Here is a 19,286-nt window from a genome sequence, read left to right on the forward strand (position 1 = left end):
CATCTTGAACACCTTCAAGATCATGTCAAGGTATGTGCTCATTTGAAAGTATTATTAAGCATTTTGATCTATCCTTATAGATCTTGATGCTCAATGTTCAAGTAGCTTAATCCAGGCTTTCCATTGAAAAACACTTTCAAAATAACCCTATATGCTTTCCAGAAATTCTACGTCATTTCTGATCAACAATATGTCAACAACATATACTCATCAGAAATTCTATAGTGCTCCCACTCACTTCTTTGGAAATACAAGTTTCTCATAAACTTTGTACAAACCCAAAATTTTTGATCATCATCAAAGCATACATTCCAACTCCGAGATGCTCACTCCAGTCCTTAGAAGGATTGCTGGAGCTTTGCATACTTATTAGCATCTTTCGGGATTGACAAAACCTTCCGGTTGTATCACATACAACCTTTCCTCATTAAAATCGTCGAGGAAACAATGTTTTGACATCCTATCTGCAAGATTTCATAAATAATGCAGTAATCGCTAATATAATTCCAACAGACTCTTAGCATCGCTACGAGTGAGAAAATCTCATCGTAGTCAACTCCTTGAACTTGTCGGAAAACATCTTAACGACAAGTCGAGCTTTCTTAATGGTGACATTTACCATCATTGTCCGTCTTCCTTTTGAAATCCATCTGTACTCATTAGCCTTACGACCATCGAGCCGTTCTGCCAAAGTCTACACTTTGTTTTCATACATGGATCCTCTCTCGGATTTTATGGCCTCAAGCCATTTATCGGAATCCGGGCCCACCATCGCTTCTCCATAGCTCGTAGGTTCATTGTTGTCTAGCAACATGACCTTCAAGACAGGATTACGTACCACTCTGAAGTAGTACGCATCCTTGTCATCCTACGAGGTTTGGGAGTGACTTGATCCGAAGTTTCATGATCAATATCATAAGCTTCCACTTCAATTGGTGTAGGTGCCACAGGAACAACTCCCTGTGCCCTGTCACACACTAGTTGAAGAGACGGTTCAATAACCTCATCAAGTCTCCACCATCCTCCCACTCAATTCTTTCGAGAGAAACTTTTCCTCGAGAAAGGACCCGATTCTAGAAACAATCCATATTGCTTTCGGATCTGAATTAGGAGGTATACCCAACTGTTTTGGGTTTCCTATGAAGATGCATTTTATCCGCTTTGGGTTCGAGCTTATCAACCTGAAACTTTTTCATATAAGCGTCGCAGCCCCAAACTTTTAAGAAACGACAACTTAGGTTTCTCTAAACCATAATTCATACGGTGTCATCTCATCGGAATTACGTGGTGCCCTATTTAAAGTGAATGTGGTTGTCTCTAATGCCTAACCCATGAACGATAGTGGTAATTCGATAAGAGACATCATGGTACGCACCATATCCAATAGGGTGCAACTATGATGTTCGGACACACCATCACATTATGGTGTTCCAGGCGGTATTAATTGCGAAACAATTTCCACAATGTCTTAATTGTGTGCCAAAACTCGTAACTCAGATATTCATCTCTATGATCATATCATAGACATTTTATCCTCTTGTCACAATGATCTGCTACTTCACTCTGAAATTACTTGAACCATTCAATAATTCAGACTTGTGTTTCATCAAGTAAATATACTCAACATTTACTCGAATCATCTGTGAAGTAAGAACATAATGATATTCACTGCATGCCTCAGCACTCATTCGACTGCACACATCAAAATGTGTTACTTCCAACAAGTTGCTATCTTGTTCCATCTTACTGAAAATGAGGCTTTTCAGTCATCTTGCCCATGTGGTATGATTTGCATATCTCAAGTGATTCAAAATCAAGTGAGTCCGAACGATCCATTTGCATGGAGTTTCTTCATGCATATACACCAATAGACATGGTTCGCATGTCTCAAACTTTTCAAAAACGAGTGAGTCCAAAGATCCATCAACATGGAGCTTCTTCATGCGTTTTATACCATTATGACTTACATGGCAGTGCCACAAGTAAGTGGTACTATCATTACTATCTTATATCTTTTGGCATGAAAATGTGTATCACTACGACCGAGATTCAATAAACCATTCCTTTAGGTGCAAGACCATTGAAGGTATTATTCAAAAATAGAGTAACCATTATTCTCCTTAAATGAATAACCGTATTGCGATAGACATAATCCAATCATGTCTATGCTCAACGCAAACACCAATCTCGGTGGTAGAGGGAGCGTGCGATGCTTGATCATATCAACCTTGGAAACACTTCCAACATATATCGTCAGCTCACCTTTAGCTAGTCTCCGTTTATTCCGTAGCTTTTATTTCGAGTTACTAACACTTAGCAACCGAACCGGTATCCAATACCCTGGTGCTACTAGGAGTACTAGTAAAGTACACATTAACATAATGTATATCCAATATACTTCTATCGACCTTGCCAGCCTTCTCATCTACCAAGTATCTAGGGTAATGCTGCTCCAGTGGTTGTTCCCCTTATTACAGAAGCACTTAGTCTCGGGTTTGGGTTCAACCTTGGGTTTCTTCACTAGAGCAGCAGCTGAATTGCCGTTTCATGAAGTATCCCTTTGTTCCCTTGCCCTTCTTGAAACTAGTGGTTTCACCAACCATCAACAATTGATGCTCCTTCTTGATTTCTACTTTCGCGGTGTCAAACATCATGAATATTTCAAGGATCATCATATCTATCCCTGATATGTTATAGTTAATCACGAAGCTCTAGCAGCTTGGTGGCAATGACTTTGGGGAAACATCACTATCTCATCTGGAGGATCAACTCCCACTCGATTCAAGTGATTGTTGTGCTCAGACAATCTGAGCACAAGCTCAACGATTGAGCTTTTCTCCCTTAGTTTGCAGGCTAAGAAAATCGTCGGAGGTCTTATACCTCTTGACGTGGGCACGAGCCTGAAATCCCAATTTCAGCCCTCGAAACATCTCATATGTTCCGCGACGTTTCGAAAACGTCTTTGGTGCCTCTACTTAAACCATTTAATTGAACTATCACGTAGTTATCAAAACGTGTATGTCCGATGTTCGCAACATCGACAAACGACGTTGGGGTTCAGCACACTGAGCGGTGCATTAAGGACATAAGCTTTCTACTGATCGCATAATCGCTACTATCAACTTTCAACTATATTTTCTCTAGGAACATATCTAAACAGTGGAACTAAAGCGCGAGCTTACGACATAATTTGCAAAAGGTCTTTTGACTATGTTCAGGATAATTAAGTTCATCTTATGAACTCCCACTTAGATAGACATCCCTCTGGTCATCTAAGTGATCACATGATCCGAGTCAACTAGGCCGTGTCCGATCATCACGTGAGACGGACTAGTCATCATCGGTGAACATCTTCATGTTGATCGTATCTACTATACGACTCATGCTCGACCTTTCGGTCTCCGTGTTCCGAGGCCATGTCTGCACATGCTAGGCTCGTCAAGTTAACCCTAAGTGTTTTCGCTGTGTAAAACTGTCTTACACCCGTTGTATGTGAACGTAAGAATCCATCACACCCGATCATCACGTGGTGCTTAGAAGCGACGAACTGTAGCAACGGTGCACAGTTAGGGGAGAACACTTCTTGAAATTTTGTAAGGGATCATCTTATTTACTACCGTCGTCCTAAGCAAACAAGATGCATAAACATGATAAACATCACATGCAATCAAATAGTGACATGATATGGCCAATATCATTTTGCTCCTTTTGATCTTCATCTTCGGGGCTCCATGATCATCATCGTCACCGGCATGACACCATGATCTCCATCATCATGATCTCCATCATCGTGTCTTCATGAAGTTGTCACGCCAACGACTACTTCTACTTCTATGACTAACGCGTTTAGCAATAAAGTAAAGTAGTTTACATGGCGTTCTTCAATGACACGCAGGTCATACAATAAATAAAGACAACTCCTATGGCTCCTGCCGGTTGTCATACTCATCGACATGCAAGTCGTGAATCCTATTACAAGAACATGATCAATCTCATACATCACATATCATTCATCACATTCTTCTTGGCCATATCACATCACATAGCATACCCTGCAAAAACAAGTTAGACGTCCTCTAATTGTTGTTGCATGTTTTACGTGGCTGCTATGGGTTTCTAGCAAGAACGTTTCTTACCTACGCAAGACCACAACGTGATATGCCAATTGCTATTTACCCTTCATAAGGACCCTTTTCATCGAATCCGTTCCGACTAAAGTGGGAGAGACTGGCACCCGCTAGCCACCTTATGCACCAAGTGCATGTCAATCGGTGGAACCTGTCTCACGTAAGAGTACGTGTAAGGTCGGTCCAGGCCGCTTCATCCCACAATACCGTCGAAACAAGATTGGACTAGTAACGGTAAGAATATTGAACAACATCAACGCCCACAACTACTTTGTGTTCTACTCGTGCAAAGAATCTACGCAATAGACCTAGCTCTGATACCACTGTTGGGGAACGTAGCAGAAATTCAAAATTTTCCTACGTGTCACCAAGATCTATCTATGGAGAGACTGTTGGAAATATGCCCTAGAGGCAATAATAAAAGTATTATTATTATATTTCCTTGTTCATGATAATTGTCTTTTATTCATGCTATAACTGTATTATCCGGAAATCGTAATACACGTGTGAATACATAGACCACAATATGTCCCTAGTGAGCCTCTAGTTGACTAGCTCGTTGTGATCAACAGATAGTCATGGTTTCCTGGCTATGGACATTGGATGTCGTTGATAACGGGATCACATCATTAGGAGAATGATGTGATGGACAAGACCCAATCCTAAGCTTAGCACAAAGATCGTGTAGTTCGTTTGCTAGAGCTTTGCCAATGTCAAGTATCTCTTCCTTTGACCATGAGATCGTGTAACTCCTGGATACCGTAGGAGTGCTTTGGGTGTATCAAACGTCACAACGTAACTGGGTGACTATAAAGGTGCACTACAGGTATCTCCGAAAGTATCTATTGTTTTATGCGGATCGAGACTGGGATTTGTCACTCCGTGTAAACGGAGAGGTATCTCTGGGCCCACTCGGTAGGACATCATCATATGCGCAATGTGACCAAGGAGTTGATCACGGGATGATGTGTTACGGAACGAGTAAAGTGACTTGCCGGTAACGAGATTGAACAAGGTATTGGATACCGACGATCGAATCTCGGGCAAGTAACATACCGATAGACAAAGGGAATTGTATACGGGATCGATTGAGTCCTTGACATCGTGGTTCATCCGATGAGATCATCGTGGAACATGTGGGAGCCAACATGGGTATCCAGATCCCGCTGTTGGTTATTGACCGGAGAACGTCTCGGTCATGTCTGCATGTCTCCCGAACCCGTAGGGTCTACACACTTAAGGTTCGATGACGCTAGGGTTATAAAGGAAGCTTGTATGTGGTTACCGAATGTTGTTTGGAGTCCCGGATGAGATCCCGGACGTCACGAGGAGTTCCAGAATGGTCCGGAGGTAAAGATTTATATATAGGAAGTCCTGTTTCGGCCATCAGGACAAGTTTCGGAGTCATCGGTATTGTACCGGGACCACCGGAAGGGTCCCGGGGGCCCACCGGGTGGGGCCACCTGCCCCGGGGGTCCATATGGGCTGTGGGGGGTGCGCCTTGGCCTACATGGGCCAAGGGCACCAGCCCCAAGAGGCCCATGTGCCTAGGGAACCCTAGAGGGAAGAGTCCTCGAGGGGGAAGGCACCTCCGAGGTGCCTTGGGGAGGATGGACTCCTCCCCCTCCTCTTGGCCGCCGCACCAGATGCCATCTGGAGGCTGGCCGCCGCCCCTTGGGGTGGGAAACCCTAAAGGGGGCGCATCCCTCCCCTTCCCCTATATATATGAGGCCTAGGGGCTGCCCATAACACGCGATTTGATCTCTCGTTGGTGCAGCCCTGCCCCTCTCCCTCCTCCTCCTCTCCCATGGTGCTTGGCGAAGCCCTGCGGGATTGCCACGCTCCTCCACCACCACCACGCCGTTGTGCTGCTGTTGGATGGAGTCTTCCTCAACCTCTCCCTCTCTCCTTGCTGGATCAAGGCGTGGGAGACGTCACCGGGCTGTACGTGTGTTGAACGCGGAGGTGCCGTCCGTTCGGCACTTGATCATCGGTGATTTGAATCACGACGAGTACGACTCCATCAACCCCGTTCACTTGAACGCTTCCGCTTAGCGATCTACAAGGGTATGTAGATGCACTCTCCTCCTTCTACTCGTTGCTGGTCTCTCCATAGATAGATCTTGGTGTTACGTAGGAAATTTTTGAATTTCTGCTACGTTCCCCAACAGTGGCATCATGAGCTAGGTCTATTGCGTAGATTCTTTGCACGAGTAGAACACAAAGTAGTTGTGGGCGTTGATGTTGTTCAATATGCTTACCGTTACTAGTCCAATCTTGTTTCGACGGTATTGTGGGATGAAGCGGCCCGGACCGACCTTACACGTACTCTTACGTGAGACAGGTTCCACCGATTGACATGCACTTGGTGCATAAGGTGGCTAGCGGGTGCCAGTCTCTCCCACTTTAGTCGGAACGGATTCGATGAAAAGGGTCCTTATGAAGGGTAAATAGCAATTGGCATATCACGTTGTGGTTTTGCGTAGGTAAGAAACGTTCTTGCTAGAAACCCATAGCAGCCACGTAAAACATGCAAACAACAATTAGAGGACGTCTAACTTGTTTTTGCAGGGTATGCTATGTGATGTGATATGGCCAAGAAGAATGTGATGAATGATATGTGATGTATGAGATTGATCATGTTCTTGTAATAGGATTCACGACTTGCATGTCGATGAGTATGACAACCGGCAGGAGCCATAGGAGTTGTCTTTATTTTTGTATGACCTGCGTGTCATTGAAGAACGCCATGTAAACTTACTTTACTTTATTGCTAAACGCGTTAGCCATAGAAGTAGAAGTAGTCGTTGGCGTGACAACTTCATGAAGACACGATGATGGAGATCATGATGATGGAGATCATGGTGTCATGCCGGTGACGATGATGATCATGGAGCCCCGAAGATGAAGATCAAAAGGAGCAAAATGATATTGGCCATATCATGTCACTATTTGATTGCATGTGATGTTTATCATGTTTATGCATCTTGTTTGCTTAGGACGACGGTAGTAAATAAGATGATCCCTTACAAAATTTCAAGAAGTGTTCTCCCCTAACTGTGCACCGTTGCTACAGTTCGTCGCTTCTAAGCACCACGTGATGATCGGGTGTGATGGATTCTTACGTTCACATACAACGGGTGTAAGACAGTTTTACACAGCGAAAACACTTAGGGTTAACTTGACGAGCCTAGCATGTGCAGACATGGCCTCGGAACACGGAGACCGAAAGGTCGAGCATGAGTCGTATAGTAGATACGATCAACATGAAGATGTTCACCGATGATGACTAGTCCGTCTCACGTGATGATCGGACACGGCCTAGTTGACTCGGATCATGTGATCACTTAGATGACCAGAGGGATGTCTATCTAAGTGGGAGTTCATAAGATGAACTTAATTATCCTGAACATAGTCAAAAGACCTTTTGCAAATTATGTCGTAGCTCGCGCTTTAGTTCTACTGTTTAGATATGTTCCTAGAGAAAATATAGTTGAAAGTTGATAGTAGCGATTATGCGATCAGTAGAAAGCTTATGTCCTTAATGCACCGCTCAGTGTGCTGAACCCCAAACGTCGTTTGTGGATGTTGCGAACATCGGACATACACGTTTTGATAACTACGTGATAGTTCAGTTAAATGGTTTAAGTAGAGGCACCAAAGACGTTTTCGAAACGTCGCGGAACATATGAGATGTTTCGAGGGCTGAAATTGGGATTTCAGGCTCGTGCCCACGTCAAGAGGTATAAGACCTCCGACGATTTTCTTAGCCTGCAAACTAAGGGAGAAAAGCTCAATCGTTGAGCTTGTGCTCAGATTGTCTGAGTGCAACAATCACTTGAATCGAGTGGGAGTTGATCTTCCAGATGAGATAGTGATGTTTCCCCAAAGTCATTGCCACCAAGCTGCTAGAGCTTCGTGATGAACTATAACATATCAGGGATAGATATGATGATCCTTGAGGTATTCGCGATGTTTGACACCGCGAAAGTAGAAATCAAGAAGGAGCATCAATTGTTGATGGTTGGTGAAACCACTAGTTTCAAGAAGGGCAAGGGAAAGAAGGGATACTTCATGAAACGGCAAATCAGCTGCTGCACCAGTGAAGAAACCCGAGGTTGAACCCAAACCCGAGACTAAGTGCTTCTGTAATAAGGGGAACAACCACTGGAGCAGGATTACCCTAGATACTTGGTAGATGAGAAGGCTGGCAAGGTCGATAGAAGTATATTGGATATACATTATGTTAATGTGTACTTTACTAGTACTCCTAGTAGCACCAGGGTATTAGATACCGGTTCGGTTGCTAAGTGTTAGTAACTCGAAATAAAAGCTACGGAATAAAACGGAGACTAGCTAAAGGTGAGCTGACGATATGTGTTGGAAGTGTTTCCAAATTTGATGTGATCTAACATCGCACGCTCCCTCTACCATCAAGATTAGTATTAAACCTGAATAAGTGCTCTTGCACCTAAAGGAATGGTTTATCGAATCTCGATCGTAGGGATACACATTTTCATGCCAAAAGATATAAGATAGTAATGATAGTACCACTTACTTGTGGCACTGCCATGTAAGTCATAATGGTATAAAACGCATGAAGAAGCTCCATGTTGATGGATCTTTGGACTCACTCATTTTTGAAAAGTTTGAGACATGCGAACCATGTCTATTGGTGTATATGCATGAAGAAACTCCATGCAAATGGACCGTTTGAACTCACTTGATTTTGAATCACTTGAGATATGCAAATCATACCACATGGGCAAGATGACTGAAAAGCCTCGTTTCAGTAAGATGGAACAAGATAGCAACTTGTTGGAAGTAACACATTTTGATGTGTGCAGTCCAATGAGTGCTGAGGCATGCAGTGAATATCGTTATGTTCTTACTTCACAGATGATTCGAGTAGATGTTGAGAATATTTACTTGATGAAACACAAGTCTGAATTATTGAATGGTTCAAGTAATTTCAGAGTGAAGTAGAAGATCATTGTGACAAGAGGATAAAATGTCTATGATATGATCATAGAGATGAATATCTGAGTTACGAGTTTTGGCACACAATTAAGACATTGTGGAAATTGTTTCACAATTAATACCGCCTGGAACACCATAGTGTGATGGTGTGTCCGAACATCATAGTTGCACCCTATTGGATATGGTGCGTACCATGATGTCTCTTATCGAATTACCACTATCGTTCATGGGTTAGGCATTAGAGACAACCACATTCACTTTAAATAGGGCACCACGTAATTCCGATGAGATGACACCGTATGAATTATGGTTTAGAGAAACCTAAGTTGTCGTTTCTTAAAAGTTTGGGGCTGCGACGCTTATATGAAAAAGTTTCAGGTTGATAAGCTCGAACCCAAAGCGGATAAAATGCATCTTCATAGGAAACCCAAAACAGTTGGGTATACCTCCTAATTCAGATCCGAAAGCAATATGGATTGTTTCTAGAATCGGGTCCTTTCTCGAGGAAAGTTTCTCTCGAAAGAATTGAGTGGGAGGATGGTGGAGACTTGATGAGGTTATTGAACCGTCTCTTCAACTAGTGTGTGACAGGGCACAGGGAGTTGTTCCTGTGGCACCTACACCAATTGAAGTGGAAGCTTATGATATTGATCATGAAACTTCGGATCAAGTCACTCCCAAACCTCGTAGGATGACAAGGATGCGTACTACTTCAGAGTGGTACGTAATCCTGTCTTGAAGGTCATGTTGCTAGACAACAATGAACCTACGAGCTATGGAGAAGCGATGGTGGGCCCGGATTCCGATAAATGGCTTGAGGCCATAAAATCCGAGAGAGGATCCATGTATGAAAACAAAGTGTAGACTTTGGCAGAACGGCTCGATGGTCGTAAGGCTAATGAGTACAGATGGATTTCAAAAGGAAGACGGACAATGATGGTAAATGTCACCATTAAGAAAGCTCGACTTGTCGTTAAGATGTTTTCCGACAAGTTCAAGGAGTTGACTACGATGAGATTTTCTCACTCGTAGCGATGCTAAGAGTCTGTTGGAATTATATTAGCGATTACTGCATTATTTATGAAATCTTGCAGATAGGATGTCAAAACATTGTTTCCTCGACGATTTTAATGAGGAAAGGTTGTATGTGATACAACCGGAAGGTTTTGTCAATCCCGAAAGATGCTAATAAGTATGCAAAGCTCCAGCAATCCTTCTAAGGACTGGAGTGAGCATCTCGGAGTTGGAATGTATGCTTTGATGATGATCAAAAATTTTGGGTTTGTACAAAGTTTATGAGAAACTTGTATTTCCAAAGAAGTGAGTGGGAGCACTATAGAATTTCTGATGAGTATATGTTGTTGACATATTGTTGATCAGAAATGATGTAGAATTTCTAGAAAGCATATAGGGTTATTTGAAAGGTGTTTTTCAATGGAAAGCCTGGATTAAGCTACTTGAACATTGAGCATCAAGATCTATAAGGATAGATCAAAATGCTTAATAATACTTTCAAATGAGCACATACCTTGACATGATCTTGAAGGTGTTCAAGATGGACCAGTCAAAGAAGGAGTTCTTGCCTGAGTTGTAAGGTACGAAGTTAAGACTTAAAGCTCGACCACGGCAGAATAGAGAGAAAGGACGAAGGTCGTCCCCTATGCTTAAGACGTAGGCTCTTCAGTATGCTATGCTGTGTACCGCACCTGAAGTGTGCCTTGCCATGAGTCAGTCAAGGGGTACAAGAGTGATCCAAGAATGGCTCACAGGACAGCGGTCAAAGTTATCCTTAGTAACTAGTGGACTAAGGAATTTTCTCGATTATGGAGGTGGTAAAAGAGTTCGTCGTAAAGGTTACGTCGATGCAAGCTTAACACCTATCCGGATAGCTCTGAGTAGAGATACCGGATACGTATAATGGAGCAACAATTTAGAATAGCTCCAAGTAGAACAGTTATTTGGAATAGCTCCAAATAGAGCGTGGTAGCTGCATCTAGGAGATGACATAGAGATTTGTAAAGCACACACGGATCTGAAAGGTTCAGACCCGTTGACTAAAACCTCTCTCACAAGCAACATGATCAAACATAAAACTCATTGAGTGTTAATCACATAGTGATGTGAACTAGACTACTGACTCTAGTAAACTCTTGGGTATTAGTCACATGGCGATGTGACCTGTGAGTGTTAATCACATGGCGATGTGAACTAGATTATTGACTCTAGTGCAAGTGGGAGACTGTTGGAAATATGCCCTAGAGGCAATAATAAAAGTATTATTATTATATTTCCTTGTTCATGATAATTGTCTTTTATTCATGCTATAACTGTATTATCCGGAAATCGTAATACACGTGTGAATACATAGACCACAATATGTCCCTAGTGAGCCTCTAGTTGACTAGCTCGTTGTGATCAACAGATAGTCATGGTTTCCTGGCTATGGACATTGGATGTCGTTGATAACGGGATCACATCATTAGGAGAATGATGTGATGGACAAGACCCAATCCTAAGCTAGCACAAAGATCGTGTAGTTCGTTTGCTAGAGCTTTGCCAATGTCAAGTATCTCTTCCTTTGACCATGAGATCGTGTAACTCCTGGATACCGTAGGAGTGCTTTGGGTGTATCAAACGTCACAACGTAACTGGGTGACTATAAAGGTGCACTACAGGTATCTCCGAAAGTATCTATTGTTTTATGCGGATCGAGACTGGGATTTGTCACTCCGTGTAAACGGAGAGGTATCTCTGGGCCCACTCGGTAGGACATCATCATATGCGCAATGTGACCAAGGAGTTGATCACGGGATGATGTGTTACGGAACGAGTAAAGTGACTTGCCGGTAACGAGATTGAACAAGGTATTGGATACCGACGATCGAATCTCGGGCAAGTAACATACCGATAGACAAAGGGAATTGTATACGGGATCGATTGAGTCCTTGACATCGTGGTTCATCCGATGAGATCATCGTGGAACATGTGGGAGCCAACATGGGTATCCAGATCCCGCTGTTGGTTATTGACCGGAGAACGTCTCGGTCATGTCTGCATGTCTCCCGAACCCGTAGGGTCTACACACTTAAGGTTCGATGACGCTAGGGTTATAAAGGAAGCTTGTATGTGGTTACCGAATGTTGTTCGGAGTCCCGGATGAGATCCCGGACGTCACGAGGAGTTCCGGAATGGTCCGGAGGTAAAGATTTATATATAGGAAGTCCTGTTTCGGCCATCGGGACAAGTTTCGGAGTCATCGGTATTGTACCGGGACCACCAGAAGGGTCCCGGGGGCCCACCGGGTGGGGCCACCTGCCCCGGGGGTCCACATGGGCTGTGGGGGGTGCACCTTGGCCTACATGGGCCAAGGGCACCAGCCCCAAGAGGCCCATGCGCCTAGGGAACCCTAGAGGGAAGAGTCCTCGAGGGGGAAGGCACCTCCGAGGTGCCTTGGGGAGGATGGACTCCTCCCCCTCCTCTTGGCCGCCGCACCAGATGCCATCTGGAGGCTGGCCGCCGCCCCTTGGGGTGGGAAACCCTAAAGGGGGCGCAGCCCTCCCCTTCCCCTATATATATGAGGCCTAGGGGCTGCCCATAACACGCGATTTGATCTCTGGTTGGTGCAGCCCTGCCCCTCTCCCTCCTCCTCCTTTCCCATGGTGCTTGGCGAAGCCCTGCGGGATTGCCACGCTCCTCCACCACCACCACGCCGTTGTGCTGCTGTTGGATGGAGTCTTCCTCAACCTCTCCCTCTCTCCTTGCTGGATCAAGGCGTGGGAGACGTCACCGGGCTGTACGTGTGTTGAACGCGGAGGTGCCGTCCGTTCGGCACTTGATCATCGGTGATTTGAATCACGACGAGTACGACTCCATCAACCCCGTTCACTTGAACGCTTCCGCTTAGCGATCTACAAGGGTATGTAGATGCAAACTCTCCTCCCTTCTACTCGTTGCTGGTCTCTCCATAGATAGATCTTGGTGTTACGTAGGAAATTTTTTGAATTTCTGCTACGTTCCCCAACAGAGACCAGCAATGAGTAGAAAGAGAGTGCATCTACATACCCTTGTAGATCGCTAAGCGGAAGCGTTCAAGTGAACGGGGTTGATGGAGTCGTACTCGTCGTGATTCAAATCACCGATGATCCTAGTGCCGAACGGACGGCACCTCCGCGTTCAACACACGTACATCCCGGTGACGTCTCCCACGCCTTGATCCAGCAAGGAGAGAGGGAGAGGTTGAGGAAGACTCCATCCAACAGCAGCACAATGGCGTGGTGGTGGTGGAGGAGCGTGGCAATCCAGCAGGGCTTCGCCAAGCACCATGGGAGAGGAGGAGTAGGAAGAGAGGTAGGGCTGTGCCAGAACTTCGTGTATAGCTCCCATGCGCCTCCCCACTATATATAGGGATGGAGGGGCTGGTTTCTTGCCCTCCAAGTCCATTGGGGCGTTGGCCAAGGTGGGAGGAAAGAAATCTCATTATTTCCTTCCCCACCGATTGTTATCGCCCCTTTTTAGGGATCTTGATCTTATCCCTTCGGGATATGATCTTATTCCTTCTAAGGGGGGATCTTGGTGCGCCTTGACCAGGGGTGTGGGGCCTTGCCCCCACTACCCACGTCCATGTGGGTCCCCCCATGCAGGTGGGCCCCACTCCGGAACCTTCTAGAACCTTCCCGGTACAATACCGAAAAATCCCGAACATTTTCTGGTGGCCAAAATAGGACTTCCCATATATAAATCTTTACCTTCGGACCATTCCGGAACTCCTCGTGACGTCCGGGATCTCATCCGGGACTCCGAACAACATTTGGTAACCACATACAAACTTCCTTTATAACCCTAGCGTCATCGAACCTTAAGTGTGTAGACCCTACGCGTTCGGGAGACATGTAGACATGACCGAGACGTTCTCCGGTTAATAACCAACAGCGGGATCTGGATACCCATGATGGCTCCCACATGTTCCACGATGATCTCATCGGATGAACCACGATGTCAAGGACTTAATCAATCCCGTATTCAATTCCCTTTGTCTATCGGTATGTTACTTGCCCGAGATTCGATCGTCGGTATCCAATACCTTGTTCAATCTCGTTACCGGCAAGTCACTTTACTCGTTCCGTAACACATCATCACGTGATCAACTCCTTGGTCACATTGCGCATATGATGATGTCCTACCGAGTGGGCCCAGAGATACCTCTCCGTTAATACAGAGTGACAAATCCCAATCTCGATCCGCATAAAACAATAGATACTTTCGGAGATACCTGTAGTGCACCTTTATAGTCACCCAGTTACGTTGTGACGTTTGATACACCCAAAGCACTCCTACGGTATCCAGGAGTTACACGCTCTCATGGTCGAAGGAAGAGATACTTGACATTGGCAAAGCTCTAGCAAATGAACTACACGATCTTTTGTGCTAGTCTTAGGATTGGGTCTTGTCCATCACATCATTCTCCTAATGATGTGATCCCGTTATCAACGACATCCAATGCCCATAGCCAGGAAACCATGACTATCTGTTGATCACAACGAGCTAGTCAACTAGAGGCTCACTAGGGACATATTGTGGTCTATGTATTCACACGTGTATTACGATTTCCGGATAATACAGTTATAGCATGAATAAAAGACAATTATCATGAACAAGGAAATATAATAATAATACTTTTATTATTGCCTCTAGGGCATATTTCCAACAGGGGGAATCAAATATCTCTTGGTGGAAGTGTAGATCGGGGCCTTCTCAACCACTCCCGAGCAAATCAACAAGTTTTGTTGGCTAGGGAATGAGATCGGGCGAAAATGGAGCTTGGAGAAATAATGAAGCTTTAATGGTGGAAGAGGTGAGTCAACAGGGAAGAAGGAGACCCTTTATATAGTGTGTGGAAAAGATCCAACCGTTACCCACCAACCAGCCCACGGCCAGCGGTACTACCGCGCCTGGCCAGCGGTACTACCGCAAGGCCGCGCGGTACTACTGCTTGCAACCAAGCGGTACTACCGCACGGCAGTGCGGTACTATCGTACTGTCCCACGGTACTGCCGCGACCCCAGCCAGGGAAACAGACGCAAGCTGGGGGTGGTACTTCCGCACGTGCGGTACTACCGCGCCCCCAATGCGGTACTACCGTAAGGCAGAAATCCCGTCCAGGGAGAAGGGGAACTTCCGTGCCTACTTTCGCAAAAAAAACGGAAGTGGCAAAAACTCTACACAGTAGTACTGCTGAGCGGCGGTACTACTACCTGACCGCATAGCGCGGTACTACTGCACGGCGAAAGCGGTACTACCGCGACAGCTGCGGATGTAAAAAATTACATCCGCTCCTACTACCGCAAAGGGGCGGCACTAGCCTGGTGGGCAGCGGTAGTGCGGCTCCAGGGGAGCGGTACTACCCTGAGCACCAGCGGTACTTCCGCGCCACCGTGCGGTACTACTGTGGATGTCCATGGTACTACCGTTGATCCAGGAGCAGTACTACCGCAACCACATCAGCAGTCAGTCAAAGGAGGCAGGAAAAACGGAGGAAGCTCCAAGGAAGGAGGGGATAAAAGGAGACGTGTACATGATGATTCCACCCAAACCTTTCCAACACGGACCCCCTCTTAATAGTACAGCTTTCCTACGACTCAAATCCACCGAAAAGAAACGTAGAAAAGACGCCGTCTTCGTCAGTCTTCGAGGGGCACCCAATCGTCTTGTGCCTAGCAGAGAAGAGTCTGGAAAATTCATGGCACACGATTAGTCCGCAAATGCGTTGTCATCAATCACCAAAACACTTAGGGATACAGATGTCCTTACAACCATTTATAATACTTCATTGTCAGTTTGATTGAACTCTATTTCTTGTAAAGTGCTTGTGGCAGGAACCCGGGAATAATTACTGTGGATACTACGTTTGCGAGTTTATCTACAACGCGACTTGCAAAAATAATCAGGGCTACTCTAAAAGACAATTTGAAGTGCATAAGCAATAATATTCACATTTCATTTTATTATATCATCATTTGTGTTGAGTTTCATTCATATATATGTATTGACCCCCTTCTTCAAATTAGGCGTGGCAGATGCCTGATGAACTCCTACCACAAGATTGCATACGAGCAATTCAAAAGGAATTAGCGGGATTCTTTTTTGACCACGTCATCAGTAAAGCTGGAGAATACCATGTGGAATTTGAGTTCAGAAGTTAGGGGATTGTAAAAGATCTTAATATTGTATATATGTAGCTAGTAGCGTTGGATAGATATACGAAAACTTGCTGTTCGACCAATCTCTCGGAGAAGGAGAGGTCGATCACTTCTCTTTGTATATGTTCATGACGATCTTCTGTACTTAATAGTTTCCTTCATTTGCTTACTAGCTAGTGTGTCGAGTCCTCTTTATACGTATAGTATGTAGCATCGACCAAGCACGTAGATAAGAGAAGACACTTCTCTCTATTAGCTAGCTAACACAATTAATATATGAAACCCCTACATTAACCCTACAAAACCACCAAAACCTCCAACCCCCCTCCCCCTTTAAAAAAACAAAAAACAAAAACCCCACCCCCTGAATTGCTGACGCGTGATGCCTTTTGATCCCGATTGGTGCTACCAACCGGGACAAAAGCCCCCCCCCCCCCTGCCTGGACAAGCCGCAGTGGCCACGTGAAGCCCCATCTGTCCCGGTTCGTATAAGAACCAAGACTAAAGTTATTGGGCTTTAGTGCCAACCCTTTAGTCCCGGTTCCCGAATCAGAACAAATGGGCCTTATGAACCGGGACAAATGGGTCTTTTTCTACTAGTGTGGCACCCACACAGCCGCGATCTAGCACCGTCGTTCCAGCACCGCCAGCAACCACAACCGTCTGCCGGCCTGCGACGCCCGCAGCCGGCTACCATGCTATCGGGCCACCCATCAGCTTTCGATCCCCATTGAGCCGCCATGGAGGGCGCACCCAGCCGAGCCAGACCGCATGGCCACCACCGCTGTTGTTGATGTATAAATGCATAGCCCATCTTTCTCCATCGGCTCGACCTTTTGGGTGAACTGGCTGGGGCATGCAGTTCTACATGATATCAAAACCCAAAGGTCTAATTTTCAAGCAAAGGTTTCCCTAAAAAAATTGCAAGCAAGTTAGTACCAGTTTAACTAGCTAAGCAGACCACAGCCATCCCCCTCACAAAGTCGCATCTATCTTCCAACAACTAGCCAACCATGTCGTCGTCCTTCTGCGAGTGGGAGAAGACCAACGGCATCGTCCATCTGAAGCTCACCGGAGCCGACGGCCATCACTACCTAACCGACGAGGGTCTCAAGGAGCTCTGCAGCGAGCTTGCCAAGATCCGCGAGGATGCAGCGTCCGAGCCATGCCGTGCCCTCATCACCACCTCATCCCCGGGCTCCTTCTGCGACGGCATCGACTACGATGACCTCAAGAGAAGCATGAACCCGGCGGAGCAGGCCAAAGCCCTGTCGGACGGCATGGCCGCGGTGATAAAGGAGCTCCTGGAGATGCCGATGCTGACGGTGTGCGCCGCCACGGGCGACGCGGCGTCCCTGGGGCTGGCCCTGGCGCTTGCGCACGACGACCTCGTCATCCTCAGCGACGCGTCCTACAGGCTCGGCATGGTGGAGGACGGCGTCGCCGTGCAGCCGCACATCGCCTCGCTGGTCCGGGAGAAGACGGACCGGTGGTACACGCTGACCACGCTCAAGTCACGGTGGCGCAGCGGCAACTGGATGAGGAAATGGTATTTCGCCGACTGTGAAGCCGGCACTCCAGATGGTGTGCTGGTCGAGGCCAAGAAGCTGGTCGAGGAATGGGCCGGCAGCGACGGCGAGGTGCATGCCGACATGAGGAAGCAGCTGTACCGGGAGTCCTGGAATGCAGTCTCAGTTCTCCAGCTAGTTCCTGAATGAACTATGAACTACAGTAGCTATGCTTGCAGCACGCTAGCCGTCCTTAATTTGTTCCTCCCTACTACTTCCTTGAAATTCGAAATTGACCATTCCATATTGTCTTGTAATAACTTTTGCGTTGCAGGGTGTCACTTCATATTCAGGTTGGCTAGATGATCATTTCATCGCAATTTGTGTATTATGTACCAAATTTAATTATGCATCATCGGTCTTGTAAGTTGAACTGTCAATTGTTATCGTCTTGTGCGATAATAAGGTAATTAAATGTTTGCGCTTTCAATTTTGGAGTTTTTTTATGACAAATTGACTTCATGGCCGAGAATTGGATCTAGAGTAACTTATCATTTTTTGAGGGAACTAAGTTTGTTATTTGTTGCAAAACATAGGGTCTATTAGAAAAAAAAGGTCAAATATTATAGGTTTGATCATATTTGGAGAAAAAATATCGATATTTATAAAAACAAATCACTACAATTAGATCCATCACAAGATATATTTTCATATTTTATTTTTGGGTGATATGGATCTTGTTATTTTTCACTATAACGTTTTTCAAAGATGGAGTTTCTACATTAATTATTTTTAATAAATCATATATTTTGGAACGGACAGTGTTTTCTCAGCTACTCTAATTTCTAAATGGAGTGTGCTTACCATTTAAATTTTTAAATCTTATTTATCCTGATACAAAGAGGATGATCTTCTGTATAAGATTTTCTATTCTGAGTCACGTCATTGTTACATTCATCTTCCTCTTTTTGTATTTCTACTTCTCATAAAAATCTGTATGTAATTTGTCTAGCCATATTTTGTATAGTCATAGTAGTACTGCATACTTATATAGTATTCGTCTAAAAAGCTGTTTGATACTTATATAACCTTTGAGCGTGGAGGGGCAGCGAAAGGGACCAAAATAGTAAGCTAGATCTTCACAAGTATTACAACAAACACCTTGTGTCATGTAGAAAATCTGAACCATATCATGAAATCCACAAGTATCAAATTATCCAATATCTGCCACAGCAATATACTTGCAAGAGAAGCTCGCTACAATATTAATACCCCAACATAATCATCAACATCTGAAGGAACTCATGTATGGCATGCCTCCAATGTCAACACAAAGAAACCATGCCAAACTTGACCAATAAGCACCAATAACAAGCAAGCACCTGAGCAGCAACCAATATGACAAGAGAAACACCAAATCTATTGGAGATACAAAGATTTACGTGGAAATCCCTTGCGGGGAAGAAACCATGGGC

General features: G+C 45.1%; 1 protein-coding gene across 1 annotated transcript; it reads left to right on the top strand.

Annotated features, from left to right (window-relative positions):
- The first annotated feature begins 17,178 nt into the window (after positions 1-17,178).
- On the top strand, positions 17,179-18,286 carry LOC123065214 (enoyl-CoA delta isomerase 2, peroxisomal). The gene has a single exon (XM_044488588.1). The coding sequence runs from the start codon at positions 17,317-17,319 to the stop codon at positions 18,019-18,021; it is 705 nt and encodes a 234-aa protein (XP_044344523.1). The 5' UTR covers positions 17,179-17,316; the 3' UTR covers positions 18,022-18,286.
- Positions 18,287-19,286: the final 1,000 nt, after the last annotated feature.

The sequence above is a fragment of the Triticum aestivum genome, chromosome 1A (assembly GCF_018294505.1).
Source record: "Triticum aestivum cultivar Chinese Spring chromosome 1A, IWGSC CS RefSeq v2.1, whole genome shotgun sequence".
NCBI classification, from domain to species: domain Eukaryota; kingdom Viridiplantae; phylum Streptophyta; class Magnoliopsida; order Poales; family Poaceae; genus Triticum; species Triticum aestivum.